This window comes from Armigeres subalbatus, unplaced genomic scaffold (assembly GCF_024139115.2).
Source record: "Armigeres subalbatus isolate Guangzhou_Male unplaced genomic scaffold, GZ_Asu_2 Contig435, whole genome shotgun sequence".
NCBI lineage: Eukaryota > Metazoa > Arthropoda > Insecta > Diptera > Culicidae > Armigeres > Armigeres subalbatus.
The window spans coordinates 302951-326794 of NW_026943189.1; the positions used below are offsets into that span (position 1 = coordinate 302951).

At 40.7% G+C, this 23844-nt stretch overlaps 1 protein-coding gene across 7 annotated transcripts in view; it reads right to left on the bottom strand.

Annotated features, from left to right (window-relative positions):
- LOC134204189 (uncharacterized) overlaps window positions 1–23844 on the bottom strand; it is a 378242-nt gene that overhangs the window by 79799 nt on the left and 274599 nt on the right. For all 7 annotated transcript variants that reach the window (XM_062679017.1, XM_062679018.1, XM_062679019.1 and 4 more), the window contains one exon: window positions 3493–3659. In XM_062679017.1, coding sequence (XP_062535001.1) covers window positions 3493–3659 — 167 coding nt within the window. The remainder of the gene's footprint in view (window positions 1–3492; window positions 3660–23844) is intronic.

Genomic DNA, 23844 nt, shown 5'->3' on the forward strand with positions numbered 1-23844 from the left:
TGATCCTTGCGGACGACATCGACATCATTGGAATCGAACGTACGACAATATACTTCGTGGAAGGCTACCACGCAGTGGAATCAGAGCTGGAGAACCTAAATGTTTAGGAAAACTGGCGGAACCCGGAGCATCGCCCAAGATCGACAATTATGAGGCTCTTTAAAATACCAGGCAAAGTTGTAACGATGCTGTAACCAGGTATGAAGTTTATGTTGGGGATTTCCCCTTATTCAGCGGGTTTCAGCCTTTTTCTTGAGAAGTACCCATTCGAACTTCTACATTCAATGAGGTATATCCAGTCTTGCAAAATGTCGTGACCATCACCAGATGATCAGATATGAAAACAAAAACCACCACGCTTTTAAACGATGTTCTTTACTGACAATCACTGCAAGCGCATCGTGACATGTAGAAGCTGACACGTGAGTACCTTCGGTAAGCGTGACACCCAGATTGACAACCACAAGCTGAGAGCCATAAAGAGCATCAGGTCGGTCAGCTGTCAAAAGTGCATGTGAGCACCGTTATTGATTGATTTTGTTGTCGTTTGATTGGACTGACGTCGTTTTTAATTGATAAATTGGATAAATCAATAGTTAAATTAAGGGTTCATTCACAAATTACATAACGCTAAAATGGACCTGGGGGCTGAAAGCCCCCACCCACCCTCTCGTAACGTATTTTGTATGGGAGGGTTCTGAAATTTGTATGGGCCGTATTTGTGAATGGCTCTAACTAAGTTTTTACCAATTTGATCCAGACTATCTTTTGAAAAAGGCCAAATTTTTTTTATTGATTTTTTCAAATGGATACAATCAAAAAACGACGCATCCTACAAAAAAATGTTATATGGGTGACTATCGCAAAATCAGTCAAAGTTTCTAATAAAGATATCGGAAACAATTCAAATTGAGCCCTACACTGAAAAAAAATCAGTTTCAACAGTTTCAAAAATTAAAACTCGATTTGCGAAAAAACGCTTTTTTTGATTTGTATGAAATTGTGTCTCAAGATAGGTGATTATGTTCCCTACCAACCGTCCATACATCGCAAGCTGGGCACTTTGAAGGAAAAAAAATTTTTCTAACAAAAACTTTTTCTTGTCGAAATTATTTTCAGTGTATTTTTATCCGTTGCGATTAGTTACCACCTAAATATTGTACTCTGCTTGACTGTACAGGAATATTTAAATATATGTATGTATATGTTAAATCCACTGGCACTCCTAGACACTGAGAAAAAAAATCAATTCCGACAAGAAAAATTTTTTGTTAGAAAAACTTTTTTCCCTTAAAAGTGTCAAGCTTGCGATGTATGGACGGTTGGTAGGGAACATAATCACCTATCTTGAGACACAATTTCATACAAATCAAAAAAAGCGTTTTTTCGCAAATCGAGTTTTAATTTTTGAAACTGTTGAAACTGATTTTTTTTCAGTGTAGGGCTCAATTTGAATTGTTTCCGATATCTTTATTAGAAACTTTGACTGATTTTGCGATAGTCACCCATACAACATTTTTTTGTAGGATGCGTCGTTTTTTAATTGGGGAAGATCCATTAATTACGTAACGCAAAAAATTGCCATTTTCAAGCCCCCCCCCCCTATGTCACACTTTTTGTATGAAGCCTCTAAAATTTTTGTATTGATTGTCACACTTCGGGCAACCCCCCTCCCCCCTCTAAGCGTTACGTAATTTGTGGATGTTCCCTTGTATCCATTTGAAAAAATCAATAAAAAAAATTTGGCCTTTTTCAAAAGATAGTCTGGATCAAATTTGGAAAAACTATGTATGTACTTTTCTTTTAATAGCACCTCTTAAAATATTGCACAAAAAGTCAATATAAACAATAAGAACACTTAAATGTTCCCAAAAATTCTATTTTGGCTTCATGCATTTTTATCACAGCAAAAATCCATTAATTCCGCTAAGTGGATTATTCCATTGCTGTCGAGCGTTGATTTCGAACCAAACACCGCATAGGTCAAGTGATCATCACGATAGTCAAGATGACATGGATATGACAACCACAACATCAGGAAAGTTTTCCTATCATTCATGCTGGTGATCACAGGCAGAAGAAGTGAAGACATGGTGAGTGACCAAGCGCTAGTTGCTAAAATGTCACTTTCATGGTGATCGTTACACCAAGCATGTGAGATCCACATTGAGCATCACAATTGAGTACTTGACACATGACCTGGATTTTGTTATTGTCACGCTTTGCGTGACTTGTACGGTGACACTTTGCAGCACTGGGTATATCTACTATTCTCTTTAAATATATAAAAAACGACCTGAAAACTAACGAAATATATGGCTTTCCAAAGTTGTCTTGAATCTTAATTATTCTGCAAAATTTTGCAATTTAAATTAAGTTAATACATCAAGCTTCCTATAAGACTTTAAGGACTTTTAATGGGTTCCAAGTCACTTGAAACGAGGCTTCCGAGGCTTCCTAGCCTCTTGAAAGGAAGCTTCCGATCCTCTTGAAAGGAGGCTTCCGCGCTTCTTGAAATGAGGCTTCCACGCCTCATGGAAGAATGCTTCCGCGCCTATTGAATGAAGGCTTCCGAGCCTCTTGAAAGGAGGCTTTCGAGCCTCTTGAATGGAGGCTTCCGAGTCACTTGAAACCCTAAAAAAAAGGGTTCCGAGGCTCTTGAAAGGAGGCTACCGAGCCTTTTGAGCTGCTTGCAAGGAGGCTTACAAGCTGCCTGGAAGGAGGCTTTCAAGGCTCTTGCATCGAAGCTACTGAGCTACTGAGCTTTTTCTGAATTCCAGATTTAGATCATTCAACGTTTTGTCCTTTTGATCGTTTGTCCCAAAACTCTTCATACACTGTGATGTTGTAGTGGACAGTCTCTATAGGTTTTGATTTACTGAAGCATATTATGTACAATACAAAGGAATCAAAACTTACACAATTATCAAAACTGTATGAATATTTTTTTATTTGCATGGTAATACATCCGCAATTAAGCATTTCTGTCCGAGGTACCCCTTGGGCTCAGTGAAGGTACCCACAAGGGTCCATGTACCCCAGGTTGAGAACCGCTGCCCTAATGCACTGAAAGTGTTAATAAATAGTCAGCAATGTTTGTAACAAATGATTAAACATTATTTGAGTGCTCATAAGAATAATTTGCCCCTCTTTACACTTTATTACATGCCGAGAGAGCACATTCCCTTTATGTGTAACGTGACTTGTGTATGCACAACTCGTTGACATTTCCATTGACGGAAAAGCTTTAAGTTTCTACGCCGGTGTACTCTGGGTCCATATTTGTTTTTCATTATTTTAGTTCCTACTAAAAAGGGGTTTGTCAGCTATAAATTACACAGTACGCAGTTGAAGAGCGAAGTGAAGGACGTTGGCAACAGAAAAAAATACATAATCCCCGGTTGGACCTTAAGTGCAGCTCTCGACCAAAGGTGAGCTCACACCAGGAGAAGGATTACATAAAGTATAGTTAACATGTACTGAAATACTCACTGCCGAATCTGCGGAAGTATTAGCGCCGAGGTGTGTTTGCATGCTTCCACGCAGGATCGTCGCAATTTCCGGATTTTTTCACGTAGTTCCGGACAGTCCCGTGCCTGACCGACGTGTATTAGCAGATCTCTGAACAGTGCCACTTCGCTGTTGATTTCCAGGATAAGCTGTAATTAGCGAGAAAAGATGTTGAAAGCAAATTAGTTGTATTTTGTAGCTGATTCAAAGCCCCAATAAATCTTACTAAAACTAGGTATGTATACATGATACGTAATGTGATTTGAATTGATTTCCATGCAGCAAAAGTTGAATTCGCTAGATGTAAAACTTGCATGTTTTCATTAGCATCTATTGTAGAGTGCAGTGCATGTGGAGTAGCATTTCGTGCACGGCGGATAAAGCCAACCATCATCAGCCTGCATTCGAATATGCTACAGATACTCCGCTTGGGTAGCTTTTATTAGTGGAAATACAATGTAAACCACACGAGAGCATAGAACAGCGAACCGAACCGTTGTTGCTGTTGGATGAGGTAAATTGAAAGCTCGAACACGGCGCAAACATTTCGGAATCCGCTGCCAGCGCTGATGGTGGATCGGCTAACTTTATGGTTTCATGATGTTGATGTTGCTCATATTTAGGTTAACCTGCTGTTGAAGGAGCTCGCTAGGGGGAGGCAATCTCTGGCCAATGGCGTTTAATTAAAACTACAAGTGGTGCTGGAAACGGAAATGGAAATATCGTGTTGGGAATTATAGTTATTAAATTCCACATAATAAAATGGCGCTTATACAGACAGGTTTTGTTACGCTACATTAATTGCATTTTAGAATTTCAAACAATGTAAAGTACGTTCAAATTTTTGAACTGTACAGTCAGAGCTCTTCAGGGATTATTATATTTATGGAGTGAGCACGAAGTGTATGGAATTTGCTTGCCATGAACATGTGAAAGAAATGTAATTAGGTAGCGAGTTAAATCATATATCCGATCTGATGTAACCAGCATATAGGCACGTACTAATAGCAAATTCGAGCCTCACCGTATCATATGTGAAACCCTCCAGAAGGTTATTTCACCGTAAGTAATAAAAAAGGCATACCACGATTTAATGGTTTGGAAATAATAAATCTCGTTCAATGATGCAGCTACAAATATGTGGACAATTTGACCCGTGCTTCAACTCGTTTACTGCAGTACAATTTCTGAAAGTACGAAAAGACAACAATTTTCGAATATTGATTCCATCGAAAGTAAATCAATTTACTTGGGTAGCATTATTGCAAAAATCTGAATTACTGATCATATGCAAAAAGGTATAACACTTCCATGAAGTGGCACACCACATTCATATCTTAATTACTGCAAAATGTACATATTATCATGTACTCCCTTAAACAGGAATAAATTCACTGGGTATACAAAATTGTGCTGGTCATTATTTTCCATTTTCAGTACCTAATGAAGCCGTTCAAATACATACATAATGTAATAATTCGAATTGAGTTTACTTTCCTTCCGCACACGCTTTTCATTTTGTTGAATGCAACAAATAGGCACATGGTGCAGGGAAAGCATTTCCGCTAATTATTGGTCTTCGCCTTGTTTTAAACAAGCTTGCACTGAGGAAAGTTCACGCAGAACTAGTCGAAGTTGTCAACAGTATTTAGTTACAGACACGTCATGTTGGATACTGATTATACGTTTGAAATCGAATGCTTTTTCGTGTGTGTGCTTAATATGTTAGGTGATGGTAGGTGGAAAAATGTAGTATTTGCCATAATTAAAAGATTGAAATTATTTGTGTAACAGTTGAACTTCTAGTTGAGTTGTCAAAAAGTAATCTCTACTGATTAAGGCGATAGCTGAAAATCGCCCAGGATGGAAACCTTTCAATTCGGCCCTTCGGCCGGGTATACATGACCCATAAGTAATTATAAATTCAAACGCATTTTCTGTGGAATATCGGAATAACTTCGAGATCCGCACCCGTTTATATACACACATATATGCAGAAAATCAATTTAAATTATCAATAGCATTCTTTGAGCCTCTGATGTGTTTTCATGAAGTTTGAGCAGTCGCATGCCCAGTTTCATTGTAATTGGTTTTATGTCCCCAGCTCTCATCATTTTGACCCCTGAATCCGACCCTGATCGAAATTTCAGAAGGTAAATTTCAATTGCAAACCGAATTCATTGAGTTACTGATGTGTTTTCTTGAAGTTTGAGAACAGAACTAATTGTGCCCCTGATGTGTTTTGATTGGCTGTTCGACCATATTGAGAGTTGACGTAAAGTCAATGTCAACTTCTCTCCACGAACAGCCTAGATAGCCGTGTGGTGTCGGCAGCTGGTTATCTGGCTAAGAAAAACATTACGGATTGCCTGTTCCAGTGGTAAAAGTCCACCATACAGGTGACCCCTAATTCTCGGTGTGATGCGGCTTTATGCTTACCGTGCCTACGAATGAATGGTTAGGGAGGTCTAATAAGAACCTAACCGCAAACGGAGCCTGTGAAGCACCAGGGCCCCCTTCACAGTATTTAGCCCTCGCTGCGCTAACCGTAGTTGGCGTAGTTGACTTTTTGCTTCTCCGAGATAATCGGCTACTCTTATTCAATCTCAACGTGAGGTTAAATAAGAGTGGAGTTAGGAATATGTGTTTTACTTAGTTTTCAACAAATTGTCACCTATATGGATTCGCATTATGCGTTTTTTACAATGTACTTTGTGTTTGTCACCTATATGGATTCGCATTATGCGTTTTTCACAGTGTACTCTGTGTTTCGTCTTTGACGTTCGGCTTCGGCTACTCTTGTTTAATCTCAACTTGAGGTTAAATAAGGGTGGGGTTATGAATATGTTTTTTTACTTAGTTTTTCAACAAATTGTCACCTATATGGATTCGCATTATGCGTTTTTCACAGTGCACTCTGTGTTTCGTCTTTGACGTTCGGCTTCGGCTACTCTTGTTCAATCTCAACGTGAGGTTCAATAAGAGTGGGGTTATGAATATGTGTTTTACTTAGTTTTTCTCAAATTGTCACCAATGTAGATTCGCATTATGCGTTTTTCACAATGTACTTTGTGTCTCTCACCTATATGGATTCACATTATGCGTTTTTCACAGTGCACTCTGTGTTTCGTCTTTGACTTTCGTGTTTTTGTGACACCTCTCTTTAGTCCCTAGCTGAATGCGTGTGAGTCTACATAATTGGCTTTCCTATAATTGGTATATCATATGCATTTGCATATTGGGCCAAGGGCTTGACGATCCCTCCCCAGGCCATCTGCGAGTTGTGGGGCTTGCCTAGGATGTGGTGGGGTTTGACAGTGGGCCCTGTTAAACCTCTATAAAAAGCTGCATGTATCCGCAAGTAGGCCCCACCAAAGCGACCGTGTGCCGCTCAAAGCGCACAAGCCCAAGTCCTGGTGTTAGGTGGGACGCTAAACACCCCTGACACGACGGCCCTCCGACGAGACAGGAGGTTTGCGCTGGCCCAATAAGCCGCCTAGAAAACCAATCATTACGAACAATATAAGAGATAATGCGACTCGATATAATCGGCAAAGACCTAGGCGACGAATACAGGATCACGATTGGAAGCTTGGAACATGGAATTGCAAGTCGCTAGGTTTCGCAGGTTGCGATAGGATGATCTACGATGAATTACATCCCCGCAACTTCGACGTCGTGGCGCTGCAGGAGATTTGCTGGACAGGACAGAAAGTGTGGAAAAGCGGGCATCGAGCGGCTACCTTCTACCAAAGCTGTGGCACCACCAACGAGCTGGGAACCGGCTTCATAGTGCTGGGTAAGATGCGCCAACGCGTGATTGGGTGGCAGCCAATCAACGCAAGGATGTGCAAGCTGAGGATTAAAGGCCGTTTCTTCAACTATAGCATCATCAACGTGCACTGCCCACACGAAGGGAGACCCGACGACGAGAAAGAAGCGTTCTACGCACAGCTGGAGCAGACATACGATGGATGCCCACTGCGGGACGTTAAAATCGTCATCGGTGGCATGAATACACAGGTAGGAAGGGAGGAAATGTATATACCGGTCATCGGGCCGGATAGTCTGCACACCGTATCGAATGATAACGGCCAACGATGCATAAACTTCGCAGCCTCCCGCGGAATGGTAGTCCGAAGCACCTTCTTTCCCCGCAAAAATATCCACAAGGCCACATGGAGATCACCTAACCAAGAAACGGAAAACCAAATCGACCACGTTCTAATCGACGGTAAATTCTTCTCCGACATCACGAACGTCCGCACTTACCGCAGTGCGAATATTGAATCCGACCACTACCTCGTTGCAGTATGCCTGCGCTCAAAACTCTCGACGGTGTACAACACGCGTCGAAGTCGGACGCCGCGGCTTAACATTGGGCGGCTACAAGATGGTAGACTAGCCCAAGAATACGCGCAGCAGCTGGAAGTGGCACTTCCAACGGAAGAGCAGCTAGGCGCAGCGTCTCTTGAAGATGGCTGGAGAGATATTCGATCCGCCATTGGTAGCACCGCAACCGCTGCACTTGGCACGGTGCCCCCGGATCAGAGAAACGACTGGTATGACGGCGAATGTGAGCAGTTAGTGGAAGAAGAATGCAGCATGGGCGAGATTGCTGCAACACCGCACGAGGGCGAACGAGGCTCGATATAAACAGGCGCGGAACAGACAAAACTCGATTTTCCGGAGGAAAAAGCGCCAGCAGGAAGATCGAGACCGTGAAGAAACGGAGCAACTGTACCGCGCTAATAACACACGAAAGTTCTATGAGAAGTTGAACCGTTCACGTAAGGGCCACGTGCCACAGCCTGATATGTGTAAGGACATAAACGGGAACCTTCTTACGAACGAGCGTGAGGTGATCCAAAGGTGGCGGCAGCACTACGAAGAACACCTAAATGGCGATGTGGCAGACGAAGATGGCGGTATGGTGATGGACCTGGGAGAACGCGCGCAGGACATAATTCTACCGGCTCCGGATCTCCAGGAAATCCAGGAGGAGATTGGCCGGCTGAAGAACAACAAAGCCCCTGGGGTTGACCAACTACCAGGAGAGCTTTTTAAACACGGTGGTGAGGCACTGGCTAGAGCGCTGCACTGGGTCATTACCAAGATTTGGGAGGAGGAAGTTTTGCCGCAGGAGTGGATGGAAGGTGTCGTGTGTCCCATCTACAAAAGGGCGATAAGCTGGATTGTAGCAACTACCGCGCAATCACATTGCTGAACGCCGCCTACAAGGTACTCTCTCAAATTTTATGCCGTCGACTAGCACCAACTGCAAGGGAGTTCGTGGGGCAGTACCAGGCGGGTTTTATGGGCGAACGCTCCACCACGGACCAGGTGTTCGCCATTCGCCAAGTACTGCAGAAATGCCGCGAATACAACGTGCCCACACATCATCTATTCATCGACTTTAAAGCCGCATATGATACAATCGATCGGGACCAGCTATGGCAGCTAATGCACGAACACGGTTTTCCGGATAAACTGACACGGTTGATCAAAGCGACGATGGATCGAGTGATGTGCGTAGTTCGAGTTTCAGGGGCATTCTCGAGTCCCTTCGAAACCCGCAGAGGTTACGGCAAGGTGATGGTCTTTCGTGTTTGCTATTCAACATCGCTTTGGAAGGGTAATACGAAGAGCAGGGATTAACACGAGTGGTACAATTTTCAATAAGTCCGTCCAGCTATTTGGTTTCGCCGACGACATAGATATTATGGCACGTAACTTTGAGAAGATGGAGGAAGCCTACATCAGACTGAAGAGAAGCTAAGCGGATCGGACTAGTCATCAACACGTCGAAGACGAAGTACATGATAGGAAGAGGTTCAAGAGAAGACAATGTGAGCCACCCACCGCGAGTTTGCATCGGTGGTGACGAAATCGAGGTGGTAGAAGAATTTGTGTACTTGGGCTCACTGGTGACTGCCGAAAATGACACCAGCAGAGAAATTCGGAGACGCATAGTGGCTGGAAATCGTACGTACTTTGGACTCCGCAAGACGCTCCGATCGAATAGAGTTCGCCGCCGTACCAAACTGACAATCTACAAAACGCTAATTAGACCGGTAGTCCTCTACGGACACGAGACCTGGACGATGCTCGTGGAGGACCAACGCGCACTTGGAGTTTTCGAAAGGAAAGTGCTGCGTACCATCTATGGTGGGGTGCAGATGGCGGACGGTACGTGGAGGAGGCGAATGAACCACGAATTGCATCAGCTGTTGGGAGAACCATCCATCGTTCACACCGCGAAAATCGGACGACTGCGATGGGCCGGGCACGTAGCCAGAATGTCGGACAGTAACCCGGTGAAAATGGTTCTCGACAACGATCCGACGGGAACAAGAAGGCGAGGTGCGCAGCGGGCAAGGTGGATCGATCAGGTGGAAGATGACTTACGGACCCTCCGTAGACTGCGTGGTTGGCGACGTGTAGCCATGGACCGAGCCGAATGGAGAAGACTCTTATATACCGCACAGGCTACTTCGGCCTTAGTCTGATTAAATAAAATAATAATATGCATTTGCATTTGGTGACTTATCCAGATATTTTATGCTTCGCGATTCATTGCGTTTTACAAAATGCATTGTATGTATGTATTATTGATTGTATCCTCCTTCTCCAGAAACCTGTTCCATTCTCCTTTCCAACTGCACTTCCTCTTCCTTTCCCCTTTTCACTTCCTTTTCCGTCAGGTAAATGATGAGAAAGGCCAGTGAAGGCGATGGCACAAATCTCCCAAATTGAGGGGAACGTGCCTCCTGAGCCGACGTTCAGAAATAGAACTAATTGTACTCCTGATGTGTTTTCATGAAGTTTGAGCAGTCGCATGACCAGATTCATTGAAATTGGTGGTGACCCCTGATTCCGGCCCTGGTAAGAATTGCAGAAGATCACATTCAATTGAAAATGGAAATTTAAAAACTCCTGATTTGTAAAGCTTGCATAGCTGCATGTCAATTCCCGCAGGCATGTTTCATTGTAATTGGTTTTGTAGCCCACAATATACCATTGTGACCCCTGAATCCAGCCCTGAATTTAGTCAACCATGTCCTATTCAAATGATGAAACTATCGAAATCAACTAGAATTCTTGTCAAATATGTTTTAGAAATGGTTTGATGATTGATTTGTAAATTCCGGACGTAAACATGGCCTGAACATTGAGTTGATGTTCGAATTACAGGGAAAAGACCCCCGCGCACACTTATTTTTAGCAATAACTCGGACCTGAACAGAAATTTCGGTCTTAAAAAATATAGCTATTCCCATTGAGCACAAACGAAACCGCAAGGAATTCCGACGATCAGGTGGTGAATGCGATCCATTTGAAAAAAAAAAAATCCGTTTGTCCTGGGTCTTTGAGGGTTAAATGGAGGCTTCTGAGCAGCTTGGGGGCAGCAGGGACTATGTCCAAGGGCTTGACGATCCCTCCCCAGGCCATCTGCGAGTTGTGGCGCCTGCCTAGGATGTGGTGGGGTTTGACAGTGGGCCCTGTTAAACCTCTATAAAAAGCTGCATGTATCCGCAAGTAGGCTCCGCCAAAGCGACCATGTGCCGCTCAAAGCGCACAAGCCCAAGTCCTGGTGTTATGTGGGACACTAAACAGCCCTGACACGATGGCCCTCCGGCGAGACAGGAGGTTTGCGCAGGCCAAATAAGCCGCCTGGAAAACTAATAATTACGAACAATATAAGAGATAATGCGACTCGATATAATCGGCAAAGACCTAGGCGACGAATAAAGGATCACGATTGGAAGCTTGGAACATGGAACTGCAAGTCGCTAGGTTTCGCAGGTTGCGACAGTTGCGTTTCTTCAACTATAGCATCATCAACGTGCACTGCCCACACGAAGGGAGACCCGACGACGAGAAAGAAGCGTTCTACGCACAGCTGGAGCAGACATACGATGGATGCCCACTGCGAGACGTCAAAATCGTCATCGGTGACATGAACGCGCAGGTAGGAAGGGAGGAAATGTATACCCGACTAGAAGAGCATAACAGAAACTAAACACAATATTAACATATTGTGATATTTATAACTTATTCTGATACAATTTTGTTCTTAGTAGCCATTATCTTTCAAATGTTGTAACAGGATTTTATCATAATATGATTTAAAAAATGCTTAACACCGAATTGCCCAACAGTAGGCAATTAAAATAGATGTAGCAAAGTCTTCCTGCCATATAGATATCACAACGCTGATATAATTTGCAAATGTTGCCTTATTTGTAATGTTGTTAGTTTCATGTTCTCGGAAAATATTCTTGTTCAGACAAAAACAAAAGTTTCTGATTGTTGATCACAATCTGGAGATATATCACGAACTGTAAAAAATTTGCAACATACCAGAAACAATATATTTTGTATCTGATTCTGTTATAAATTTTTAACAAAATATGTTATTTTTATGATAAAATTGTAACAAAATTTGATAGTTTTTTGTTTCCAGTAGTGTAATTTTTGATAGAAATTTAGATATTTTAACAACATCCTGCACCACGTTTCTAACAAATTTTGTTATAAAAATTTTGAATAACATAATAACATAGGTTGATATAATTTTGATATGACCTTCTAGTCGGGTAGACCGGTCATCGGACCGGATAGTCTGCACACCGTATCGAATGACAACGGCCAACGATGCATAAACTTCGCAGCTTCCCGCGGAATGGTAGTCCGAAGCACCTTCTTTCCCCGCAAAAATATCCACAAGGCCACATGGAGATCACCTAACCAAGAAACGGAAAACCAAATCGACCACGTTCTAATCGACGGTAAATTCTTCTCCGACATCACGAACGTCCGCACTTACCGCAGTGCGAATATTGAATCCGACCAGTACCTCGCTGCAGTATGCCTGCGCTCAAAACTCTCGACGGTGTACAACACGCGTCGAAGTCGGACGCCGCGGCTTAATATTGGGCGGCTACAAGACGGTAGACTAGCCCAAGAAGACGCGCAGCAGCTGGAAATGGCACTCCCAACGGAAGAGCAGCTAGGCGCAGCGTCTCTTGAAGATGGCTGGAGAGATATTCGATCCGCCATTGGTAGCACCGCAACCGCTGCACTTGGCCAGGTGCCCCCGGATCAGAGAAACGAATGGTATGACGGCGAATGTGAGCAGTTAGTAGAAGAGAAGAATGCAGCATGGGCGAGATTGCTGCAACACCGCAGGAGGTCGAACGAGGCACGATATAAACAGGCGCGGAACAGACAAAACTCGATTTTCCGGAGGAAAAAGCGTCAGCAGAAAGATCGAGACCGTGAAGAGACGGACCCGACTAGAAGGTCATATCAAAATTATATCGTACTATGTTATTATGTTATACTAAATTTTTATAACAACATATGTTAGAAACCTGGTGAAGGATGTTGTTAAAATATCTAAATTTCTATCAAAAACTGCACTACTGGAAACAAAAAACTATCAAATTATGTTACAATTTTATCATAAAAATAACATATTCTGTTAGAAATTTATAACAGAATCAGATACAAAATATATTGTTCTGTGCAGTTGGAATTTGTACAGGTCGTGATAGGTCTACAGATTGTGATCAACAATCATATTTTTTTGTTTTTGTCTTCTAAACAAGAATATTTTTCGAGAACATGAAATTAACAACATTACAAATAAGGCAACCTTCGCAAATTATATCAGCGTTGTGATACCTATGGCTGCGAGACTTTGCTACATCTATTTTAATTGCCTACTGTTGGGCAATTCGGTGTTAAGCATTTTTCAAATCATATTATGATATAATCCTGTTACAACATTTGAAAGATAATGGTTACTGAGAACAAAATTGTATCTAAATAAGTTATAAATATCACAATATGTTAAAATCGTGTTCAATTTTTGTTATGCTCTTCTAGTAGGGGAGCAACTGTACCGCACTAAGAACACACGAAAGTTCTATGAGAAGTTGAACCGTTCACGTAAGGGCCACGTGCCACAGCCTGATATGTGTAAGGACTTACGAACGAGCGTGAGGTGATCCAAAGGTGGCGGCAGCACTACGAAGAACACCTGAATGGGGATGTGGCAGACGAAGATGGCGGTATGGTGATGGACCTGGGAGACCGCGCTCAGGACATAATTCTACCGGCTCCAGATCTCCAAGAACCGGCAAATCTGCAAATCTGATTAAATTGTTGAAATATTAAATTCAATTAATTATCTTAAAGATTTTTTTTTTTTTTTTTATTGACTTTATTAAGGAGACTTTCAGCCCGAGGCTGGCTCGTCTCCGATTATCTTAAAGATAAATCGTCTTGCTCAAACCTTTGTAGGGGTATGTGGCGGGACCATCATTATCATCATCATCATCAAGAAATCCAGGAGGAGATTGGCCGGCTGAAGAACTACAAAGCCCGTGGGATTGACCAACTACCAGGAGAGCTATTTAAACACGGTGGTGAGGCACTGGCTAGAGCGCTGCACTGGGTCAATACCAAGATTTGGGAGGAGGAAGTTTTGCCGCAGGAGTGGATGGAAGGTGTCGTGTGTCCCATCTACAAAAAGGGCGATAAGCTGGATTGTAGCAACTACCGCGCAATCACATTGCTGAACGCCGCCTACAAGGTACTCTCTCAAATTTTATGCCGTCGACTAGCACCAACTGCAAGGGAGTTCGTGGGGCAGTACCAGGCGGGTTTTATGGGCGAACGCTCCACCACGGACCAGGTGTTCGCCATTCGCCAAGTACTGCAGAAATGCCGCGAATACAACGTGCCCACACATCATCTATTCATCGACTTCAAAGCCGCATATGATACAATCGATCGGGACCAGCTATGGCAGCTAATGCACGAAAACGAATTTCCGGATAAACTGACACGGTTGATCAAAGCGACGATGGATCGGGTGATGTGCGTAGTTCGAGTTTCAGGGGCATTCTTGAGTCCCTTCGAAACCCGCAGAGGGTTACGGCAAGGTGATGGTCTTTCGTGTCTGCTATTCAACATCGCTTTGGAAGGGGTAATACGAAGAGCAAGGATTAACACGAGTGGTACAATTTTCAATAAGTCCGTCCAGCTATTTGGCTTCGCCGACGACATAGATATTATAGCACGTAACTTTGAGAAGATGGAGGAAGCCTACATCAGCCTGAAGAGGGAAGCCAAGCGGAAAGAAAATTTAAAGGGAAACGCTTAAGGGAAAGCTTACGGGCCTCTTGAAAGAAGACATCCGAGCCTTTTGAAAGGAGCTTTCTGTGCTTCTTGAAAAAGGGCCGCCCGAGCCTTTTAAAAGAAGGAGAAAAGGATACAGCAAGAAAAACCTTAAAAGATTTCCGGGCCTCTTGAAAGATGGTTTTCTGGCTTCTTTAACACCCAAAAGGCCAAGTTCTTTGAGAAAGCGATTTTTGATTTGAAAAAATCATAACTTTTTTATTTTTTGTCCAATCTTGATGAAATTTTGACACAAGGTCCAATTTTCATTCTAGTTTTGGCAGCACATTAAGTTTTTCGGAATTTCTGGATGGTTCCGGAATTATTCCAGATTCCCTTGGGGTACCAGCAAACTGGTGTTTGGAGTGTTTCGCCAGTTACTCAATTTTTCTCCATAGAACCAATATCAAACCGTATAAAACAATATTGCCACACTAATAACGAGTCTCTTAGCGATTTTTCGGAAGGTTAGTCTTCCATACGGACATCCCCAGGAAGCTTTCAAATGTCCCCAGGGCACCTGTAAAGGGGACAATTTCGGTAACAGTAGGTGACAATACTCGCTGTTGTTATAAAAGTGGTCATTCATTTTTTCTATAGTTCACCAAGGTCTCCAGAAGTTTACTCAGTCGTAAATCCTTACTGGCTTCCATATTCGTTTCTTCCGCTGCTGATTGAACTTCTTCAAGTCCGTAAAATTTCTCCAATAAGTTCATCATGTAGATTACAAATTTAAATAAAAAAAAATCACTGTCTGATTATTATTTTAAAAAATTACCAACTACCGAACTATTGTGCTGAAAATCGCTTTCAACATTGGACTGAATGTCCATTCGACCAAATGTTCATTCGACTAAACATCCATTGGACTAAACGTTCGACGATCTGTCCCAAAGCTAGTTACCCAACCAAACACTTATTAGTCATTTTCATTTCAAGGGCACCCGTACCCTTTGTGAAGATCGTTGGTTCTTAATAATATTTTTCCATATTATACATTTAACGTTTGCTTTAGTTGATGCGTTATGATGTAATGATGCTGTTATACCAAAATTGTCCCTAAAATTCGCTCGAAAAACTAATTTCATACAATAATTTTTCTTAATATAAATGACTCTCTCGCATTTATCTACAGTGTAGCTACTTTTACCTACTTTTGTTCGTTGAAGGAACAAATACCTATGGCAAAGTAAGCAATTTTCAGCAGTTTGTAAAATAGAATAAATCCAATTACAGAATGAATAGTTTATCTATATTTAAATGAATAAAAATTATTTATATTGAATATTATTGATATTTTAAATATATTTTCTTTTATGCATTTACTAGTACTTCCAGTATTGGAACCGTTACCCTATAAACCCTTCAAACTTTATGGCTTTTCGAAATACGATAAACACGTATCCAATTCGATGAAAAGTGTTCATATTATGTGCTCCGTTGGCTTTATGGTATAGCAAGTGCTTTCCATTCCGGAGGTCAATGGTTCGAATCCAGATAAGTTCATTGATGGTGTTTTGCTTGTGTTTTACACGAAAAACAACAGTTTTTTGGCAATATTTCCGTATCGCAATGAGCTATCGAAATAACTTTCAACAGCAAACAATGGGATGGCGAAAATTCGAAAATGTTGAAAAATCATGTTGAGTGCTAATTTGAAAACCGAACTGGAGCAAAAACAGCGATAAACGCGTGAAGTGATTCCTAATAAATTAAAAGTTAAAATTGTTTCCACCTTTTCCGAACTAAGCTTCTACTGTTCCCATTCAATAAAGTTTGAATTTGCATATGACTGACCCCGTTGGTGCATTGACAAATCGCATGTTGTGATCATCAACGCAACATTTAAGCAACAGCAGTGCGTAAAACCTTTATAATCACTTCATCGAGGCTAATATTGTCACCCTTCGCATAAGGTCTACATAATAGGCTGCGGCATATAAACTGGATCAACTCATCTGCATGCCACCAACAACGGGGCTATCCGACCGCAACTAGCAACAGCCGCTGGGTCCCGGCCAGCTAGCCGATGTGTGCGGACAATTTATCTCGGTGACGTGACGTGGCTAGCGAATGCAATCATTTACATAATTAAATCCTGGCCGTCGAAGATTAGTTGAATATGAAGCGTATTTGTCTGTATACGTGCGTGACATTTGCGGTTGCCATATCACGTGCGAGGTTCTAATGCTGAGCTGAACTGTTCGGCAGCTGTAGGATCGATGGGTTTGCAAATATATTGTTGCTAATGGAGCAACACTTAGCTAATGACATTTGTATTGCTGTGGTGTCGAATTGATATAGACTGAACTCAATCAAAGATATATTGATAATGATTGAACTAATGATTACGATCGTACTAACGTTGTTTGTTCTGCTTTTGGGATTTTTTACGGTGGTTTTCAAATAGAAGATATATATATGCTTGACGTGTTTAAAAAATACATTAATTTTCCAAGATACTCAAATGAAACTAATAGTATTACATTTATGTTGTTGAACGTTGTATAAAGCATGTTTCGGCGTGATCAATATTGCTTGATATTATTTTTGAAAAAGTTTCTATGGACGAAGTCATGCCCAAAAAAATTTAATATATGAATGTGTCTATCACCTACAATTGCTTCATAATTAGGTACTGTTGCTATTAACTTGTGCTGAGAAATCGAATCTAGTTTTCAAAAAGCAGCTTTAAATTATTTCTTAAAGCTCTAAGGTTTCCACTGTTTCGTACCCCCTCCCAGTCCAATGACAGCGCTTAAATTAACACCCGAAGCTGTGAAAACAACCACTGCAGAATACAGATGAGACAAAACATCAAAATCTAATTAAAATCCTGCTGCCTTTTGTCGCCTGCTGCTGACTGTTAGTTCAAGCTTCTATTCCGGTTTCCCGAGGATACCAACTCTTCCTCCACTACCCGCTGCATAGATTGCACGCTCCTCTCGATTCACAACGATATCGTGTGTTGGCTTTTCATCCTTAATCTTTCTCGTCGCGAAAACGATGCTCTCGCCACACTCAACGGGTGACATCCCTTCTGGCCACACGTGGAATTCCAGCAGATAGAGCGCACACATGGCGGGTGGTGATGTCTAGTCATTCAGCCAGTGCAGCCGGATGTAATTGCCATCCAGCTTGGTTAGGATTGAACAAAAACAAGTCACATACGGTTTGCTGCGCTGATGTCTGATGGATGAACGTAGTCGGTTCCACCTTCTGCTGGGGCTTGTTTTTTTTCTACATCCTAGCCCGTCTGCTGGGACAGTCTCTTCAGGTTGTGCTTAGAATGACATGTGCAGAATGACACTTCTCGTGACTGGTAGAGACCAACGGTATAGACATCCGTGAAGGGGAAGTGCGGTCAGACTGAATCGTTCACCAAGATAAGCACGCGTGTGAGAACATAGGAGATTCTTCATCTCTTGCGGGATTCCCCATAGGGATTAGCAGATATGGGGAAAATAAACGTATTAACTAGCGACAGCTTCATGGCGTGGTATCATGGATAGTATGCCCCATTCATGATGTTGCCGATACGATAGGGAATTATTTAAACAGTGTACGTCTCTCCTAGGATTTAAAGATGATCTCACAAAACAGCAGCGTTATCTATTTGAGCATTTGTGATAATACAAATTCAAATAAATTTTATGCGAACAGTAACCGTAACCAGGTTGTCGAAAGCTAGACATTACTTAGGATTTTCTTTAAAAATATTAAATAATCAGTTGCTTACATATTGCAAACAATTTCGAATAGCAAACTTTTGAATTGATTCTTTGATTTCATGAATGATTATTTTTCTGTGTAACTGCAGTAACATTTAGCATATTTCTAATACCTACTTCTAATAATCAAAAAAGCTCACTCAATTTCTTAGAAATGTTGTATGGGACAAAAAAGGATTCCAGGCCTCTCAAACGATTTTTTTCGATTCCTATGGTTTCTAGCTCTGATTCATTGAAAGTTGTTTGTTTACATGTTGGTTGATCGTGCTCATTCCAAGGGGTTTTGGTTATTTGGTTTCGCATATCTCTGAGCAGTGAAAAAACAGTAATTTGCTTTATTTGTTTATAAAAAAATTTAACAGTTTTTGAATAAAATTCTGGCATATACAATTCTGTAAGGTTTTAATCAGGCATTGCAATTTATCCCATAATTCGATCTTCTTAGCAAAGAAACTGGTGTTATGCTGGGATATCGATCATAGTTATTTATCTGCTCAGTATCCTCAGTGATATCCTGTGCTCAGATGATATTGCAATGCCTGGTTTTAATACAAATATTGTAAGCTTTTTATGCAGATACTGTATTAAAATAATAAAAAATTGGATTTCTTCACAGTGATAGTATTAAAATCTTGCAAATTTATAGATGCCAAAGTATTATACAGATTTGGCAAGGTGTCTATGCAGAACTTTATTGAAATATACCATCCGATGGTTGGGTATAGTTTACGGGCAGGTAGATTTTTCAATAGAATGATTGACATTCACCATTGCCTTATTCCGGACAAACACCAACTTGAAATAAAAAAGGATCTCATACGCCATAGCCGTATTTCGGGCAGATGCATTCATTTGAATTTAAATACAGAAAAAATACACCCATCATAGTATTAATCAAAAGGAAAGCAAACTCAATACGTAACAGATTTTCAATTCCTTCTATCCTCATAAAAGCTAGATTTGACATAGAATACGTCCTTGTTTTCTATATAAATATAGACGGACATTTCACAAGTAGGAAAAATGATCGCGTCATGAAAAAAATATAGACATTTGCAGCAGCTTTTGAAAAGTCGAAAACTTTTCAACCAATTTTCAATTTTTCCCACCAATAATGGATAATGGGGCCCTCCTTGGCAGTGCGGTAAGATGCGGGACTACAAAGCGAAACCATGCTGAGGGTGGCTGGGTTTGATTCCCGGTTCCGGTCAAGGCAATTTTCGGTTTGGAAATCGTCTCGACTTCCCTGGGCATAAAAGTATCATCGTGTTAGTCTTATGATATACGAATGTAGAAATGGTAACTTACTTGGCTTAGAAACATCGCAGTTAATAACTGTGGAAGTGCTTAATGAACACTAAGCTGCGAGGCGGCTATGTCCCAGTGGGAGATGTAATGCCAATGAAGAAGAAGAATGGATTGGAAATTGTTCTTATAATCGATATAATCTAGTAAAATTATCGACTTTCAATGGTTAATTAGGGTTATGACAATTTGAACCATTTGAACCCATCCAACTGCCGCATGTTTGGTTTCACTGCGCTCGATCCGGTGGGTGGGCGACGTACGAACGAGTACGGTGGAGTTGTTCTTTTCGTTTTTCGCGTAAGTCCGTATGTTTCTGTTTCTAGGGTAACAATAGTGGAGGTATTAGTAGATTTACAAATGAAAATATTTTTTAAAAATTGATAATTATGGGAAATTTACAGCTTTAATATCTTAGCCCATAGATAAACTAAAAAGTGCTCCAGAGTGTTGAGTTTTGCCAAAAACTATTGATCTGTATCGAAGAAATCGAAAGATTCGGTGCAATTTTTTTAAAAAACAGTTTTTTGTTGTTTTCTCGAAATAGTGTAAAATGGACTTATGCGGTTTCTCAAACAAATGATTCAATTATTGTGTAAAATTTTGGCATATAAGCTTGCAATGTAAGCTTTTTTTATAGATACTGTATTAAAAAATTTCAATATTCTAAGATTTTAATACAACGGTTGAAATAAAATTATATGTGCCTAAATTGAATACAGTTTCATACAGGTTCTTATACAGGACTGTATTGAAATTTGCCATCCATTTGGTTGGATGTAGAGCTATGGATGTTGGGGAATTTTAGGTATCCGGATCACGCTTTTTGACAACAGTGGTCATTTTAAACTGTTCATTCACTGAGTTGTAATCGTATATAATTTGTTGCATTTGTGATAGATAACTGGTACATTACAATTCCTTACTCTTCCTGATGTGAAGAATTGTTTCAGGGGTAGACCCTGTTTACAGTAGAAGTGTTCATAACAAAAAGGACAATGTTTTGGAGCAAGAAATTATTTGTAGTGCTGCTTATTCTATGACCTGTCTTTGACTGAGTGACAAACAACTTTATTTTTTTCATCCCAAAGAAAATTACGGAATACATGAAAGGTGGTCCAATGACTACCGCTTCTGTGTTATAAGTAGGCGGTCGTGGGTTCAACCCAAGGCCACAGTTACGTAGGCCATATCACTGTTGATATCACATAACAATCAATGGATCCGGCCTAAAGTTCAAACAAAGTTCAAAGTCATTCAAACATTCTGTTCTGTATCCTTAAAAAATTCTACCCAGAATGCTCTAAACATTCGGCCCAGAATCCTTCTGCTCAGAATCGGGCAGCCCTTACTTTGCACCGTTCAATGTGGAAAAACGATCCATTAAAAAATTAAAAACGATCCATAAATAACATCTGAATATTCCATAAAACGCTACCATAAATCCATAAAATAGTTCGAAAGATTCCATAAAGAATATTTTTATGATCCATAAAACTTTGGAAAATGATCCATTAAAACTATATATTGATCCATAAAATTTCAAATTTGCGCAATTTATATCCTGATGATGATCCATAATTTCAGCCATATGATCCATAATTTTGATAATGTGATCCATAATGCTTGGAAAGAAGGCCAATGAAACTATATTAATTGATTCACACATTTTATAAAATCTATGGATCATTTATCAAAATTTATGGATCGTATCACCAAAACTATGGATCATTTGAACAAAGTTATGGATCAAATGGCCAGAATTATGGATCATATGACTAAAATTATGGATAATATTAATGAAATTATGGATCATCATCACGATAAAAAAATGCGCAAATTTGATGTTTTATGGATCAAAATATAGTTTTTTATGGATCATTTGTCATATTTTCATGGGAAAATAGCAAGAATTGTATTGTTTTTCTTGACCATGTTAATGGAAGATATTTCCTAATTAATTGCTAAATTTTAGCTTAGTTATGGATCGAAAAATTATTCATTGTGGAATCTCATTAACTATTTTATGGATTTATGATAGCATTTTAAGGAACATTCAGATGTTATTTATGGATCGTTTTTAAGTTTTTTATGGATCCGTCTTTATCGTTTATATGCAAAAGTATGTTTTGCCTCAGAATCGTTCTAAGAACTCTGCACAGATTCTGACAAGGATTCATAAAACTTCAAGACTTCTGATCAGAATTCTTTAATGACTCCGCAAAAAAATCTTCCACGGATTCCACTCAGTTTCCTACAAAAATTCTGCTCAGAACCCTCTAAGGATTTTGGTTACATTCCTTAAAAGATTCCGCTTAGAATCCTACAATGACTCCTAACAAAAAGCTATAAAATCCTCTCAGAAACCTACAAGGATTTCGTTCAAATTTCTCCAAGAATTGCGCTCAAGGAATCCGCTCTAATTCCTCCGAAGATTTCACACAAAAACCTGCTAAAAAAATCCGCTGTAAAACCTCCAAGGATTATGCTTTAAATCCTCCAGGGATTCCGCTCTGAGTCCGTTAAGCATTCTGATCAGATTTCTTTAAGGATTCTAATCAGAATCCTCCAAGGATTCCTTTCAGAAACCTTCAAGGATCCCGCTCAGATGCCTCCAAGGATTCCGTTCTGATTCCTCCAAAGATTTTTCTAAGATTCCTCCGAGAACTCCGCTTAGGACCGTCTACAAATTCTACTCAGATTCCGTTCAAATTCCTCAAATAATTTTACTTATCTTTCTTTAAGGATTCCACTCATATTCCTTCAAGAATTCAGCACAGAATCCTCCCAAAACCCCGCTAAAAATCTACAAGGATTCTGATTTAAATCCTCCAGTACTTTGATCAGAATCTTCCAAAAAATATGCTCATATTCTTACAGGGATCCCGAGAGATTCCTCCAACGATTCAGCCCAGATTTTTCCAAGGATACCGCTTCTTCCAAGAATTCCTCTCAGATTCCTTCAAAGATTCTGCTCAGATTCCTCTAAACAAAATTCTTCAACAATTCCACTCAGCTTCCTCCGAAGATTCCGTCCAGAATTCTCTATTCTCTATTCTCTTCTCCGCTCAAGGTAGTCTTCAAATTCCGCTCAGATGCTTCCAGAATTTTGGCTTCGATTCCTCCAATGATTTCGTTTAGATTTCTCCATTAATTCCGTTCAGATTCCTACAAGGATTCCGCTCAAATACCTCCGTACGGAAACCTGTAAGGATTCCGCTCTGATTTCTTCAAAGAATATGCTTTTATTGGCATATCGGTCTCGATGCTGCTCGTATAGAGGAAGGGAGCAGCGTGTGTGCGAAAGCAGATAGTAAAGAAACGGAGTCCGAATGTTATCGCTAGGCAGTGACAAGTGTGAAAATGGTATGAAAGGTGTTGAAGTATGCGAGGGCCATTTGAGAATAATTAAATTATAGAAGCGTCCGTCTTTGCCGTACATCCTTTCTGGGGATGGCTCGGGCAGTGAATGAAAGTCGCTGTTACCGAGACTGGCAAAAACAGAGGCAATGATACGCATAATTATTTATTCGGCTAATACTTAATTAGTTCTAGCGATCGATGTTCATCATTTGGAGAATCATCGATGGTCGTGTATGGATTGTACACATTGCACCGAGTCTCTCCCGATGCTACCATATGATGCTATTGGAACCACAATTCTTATTTACGCACCAAATCATTTCTTATTAGACAGTAGCTGTACGACCGTAATCAGTTTAAATTCAATTTTATTGGCCAATAAAACTGATTACGGTCGTACAGCTTCTGTCTATGCTCAGAATTCTTCAACGATTTTGCTCAGAATCCTCTGAAGATTCTTTTCAGAATCCTCCAAGGACTCTGCTCAGGACCTTCTACAATTTTTGCTCAGATTCTGTCAGGGATTTCGTTCAGATTCCTCCAACGATTCCGCTCCGATTCCTACAAGGATTCCACTCATATTCTTCCAAGGATTCAGAACCGAAAACCCCGATCAAAAACGTATGAGGATTTTGCTCTAAGCCCTCCAGGCACTTTGCTCAGAATTCTCCAGAAAAATCGCTCAGATTCTTCCAGGGATCCCACTCATATTCCTTCATCGATTCCGCCCAGATTCACCAAGGAT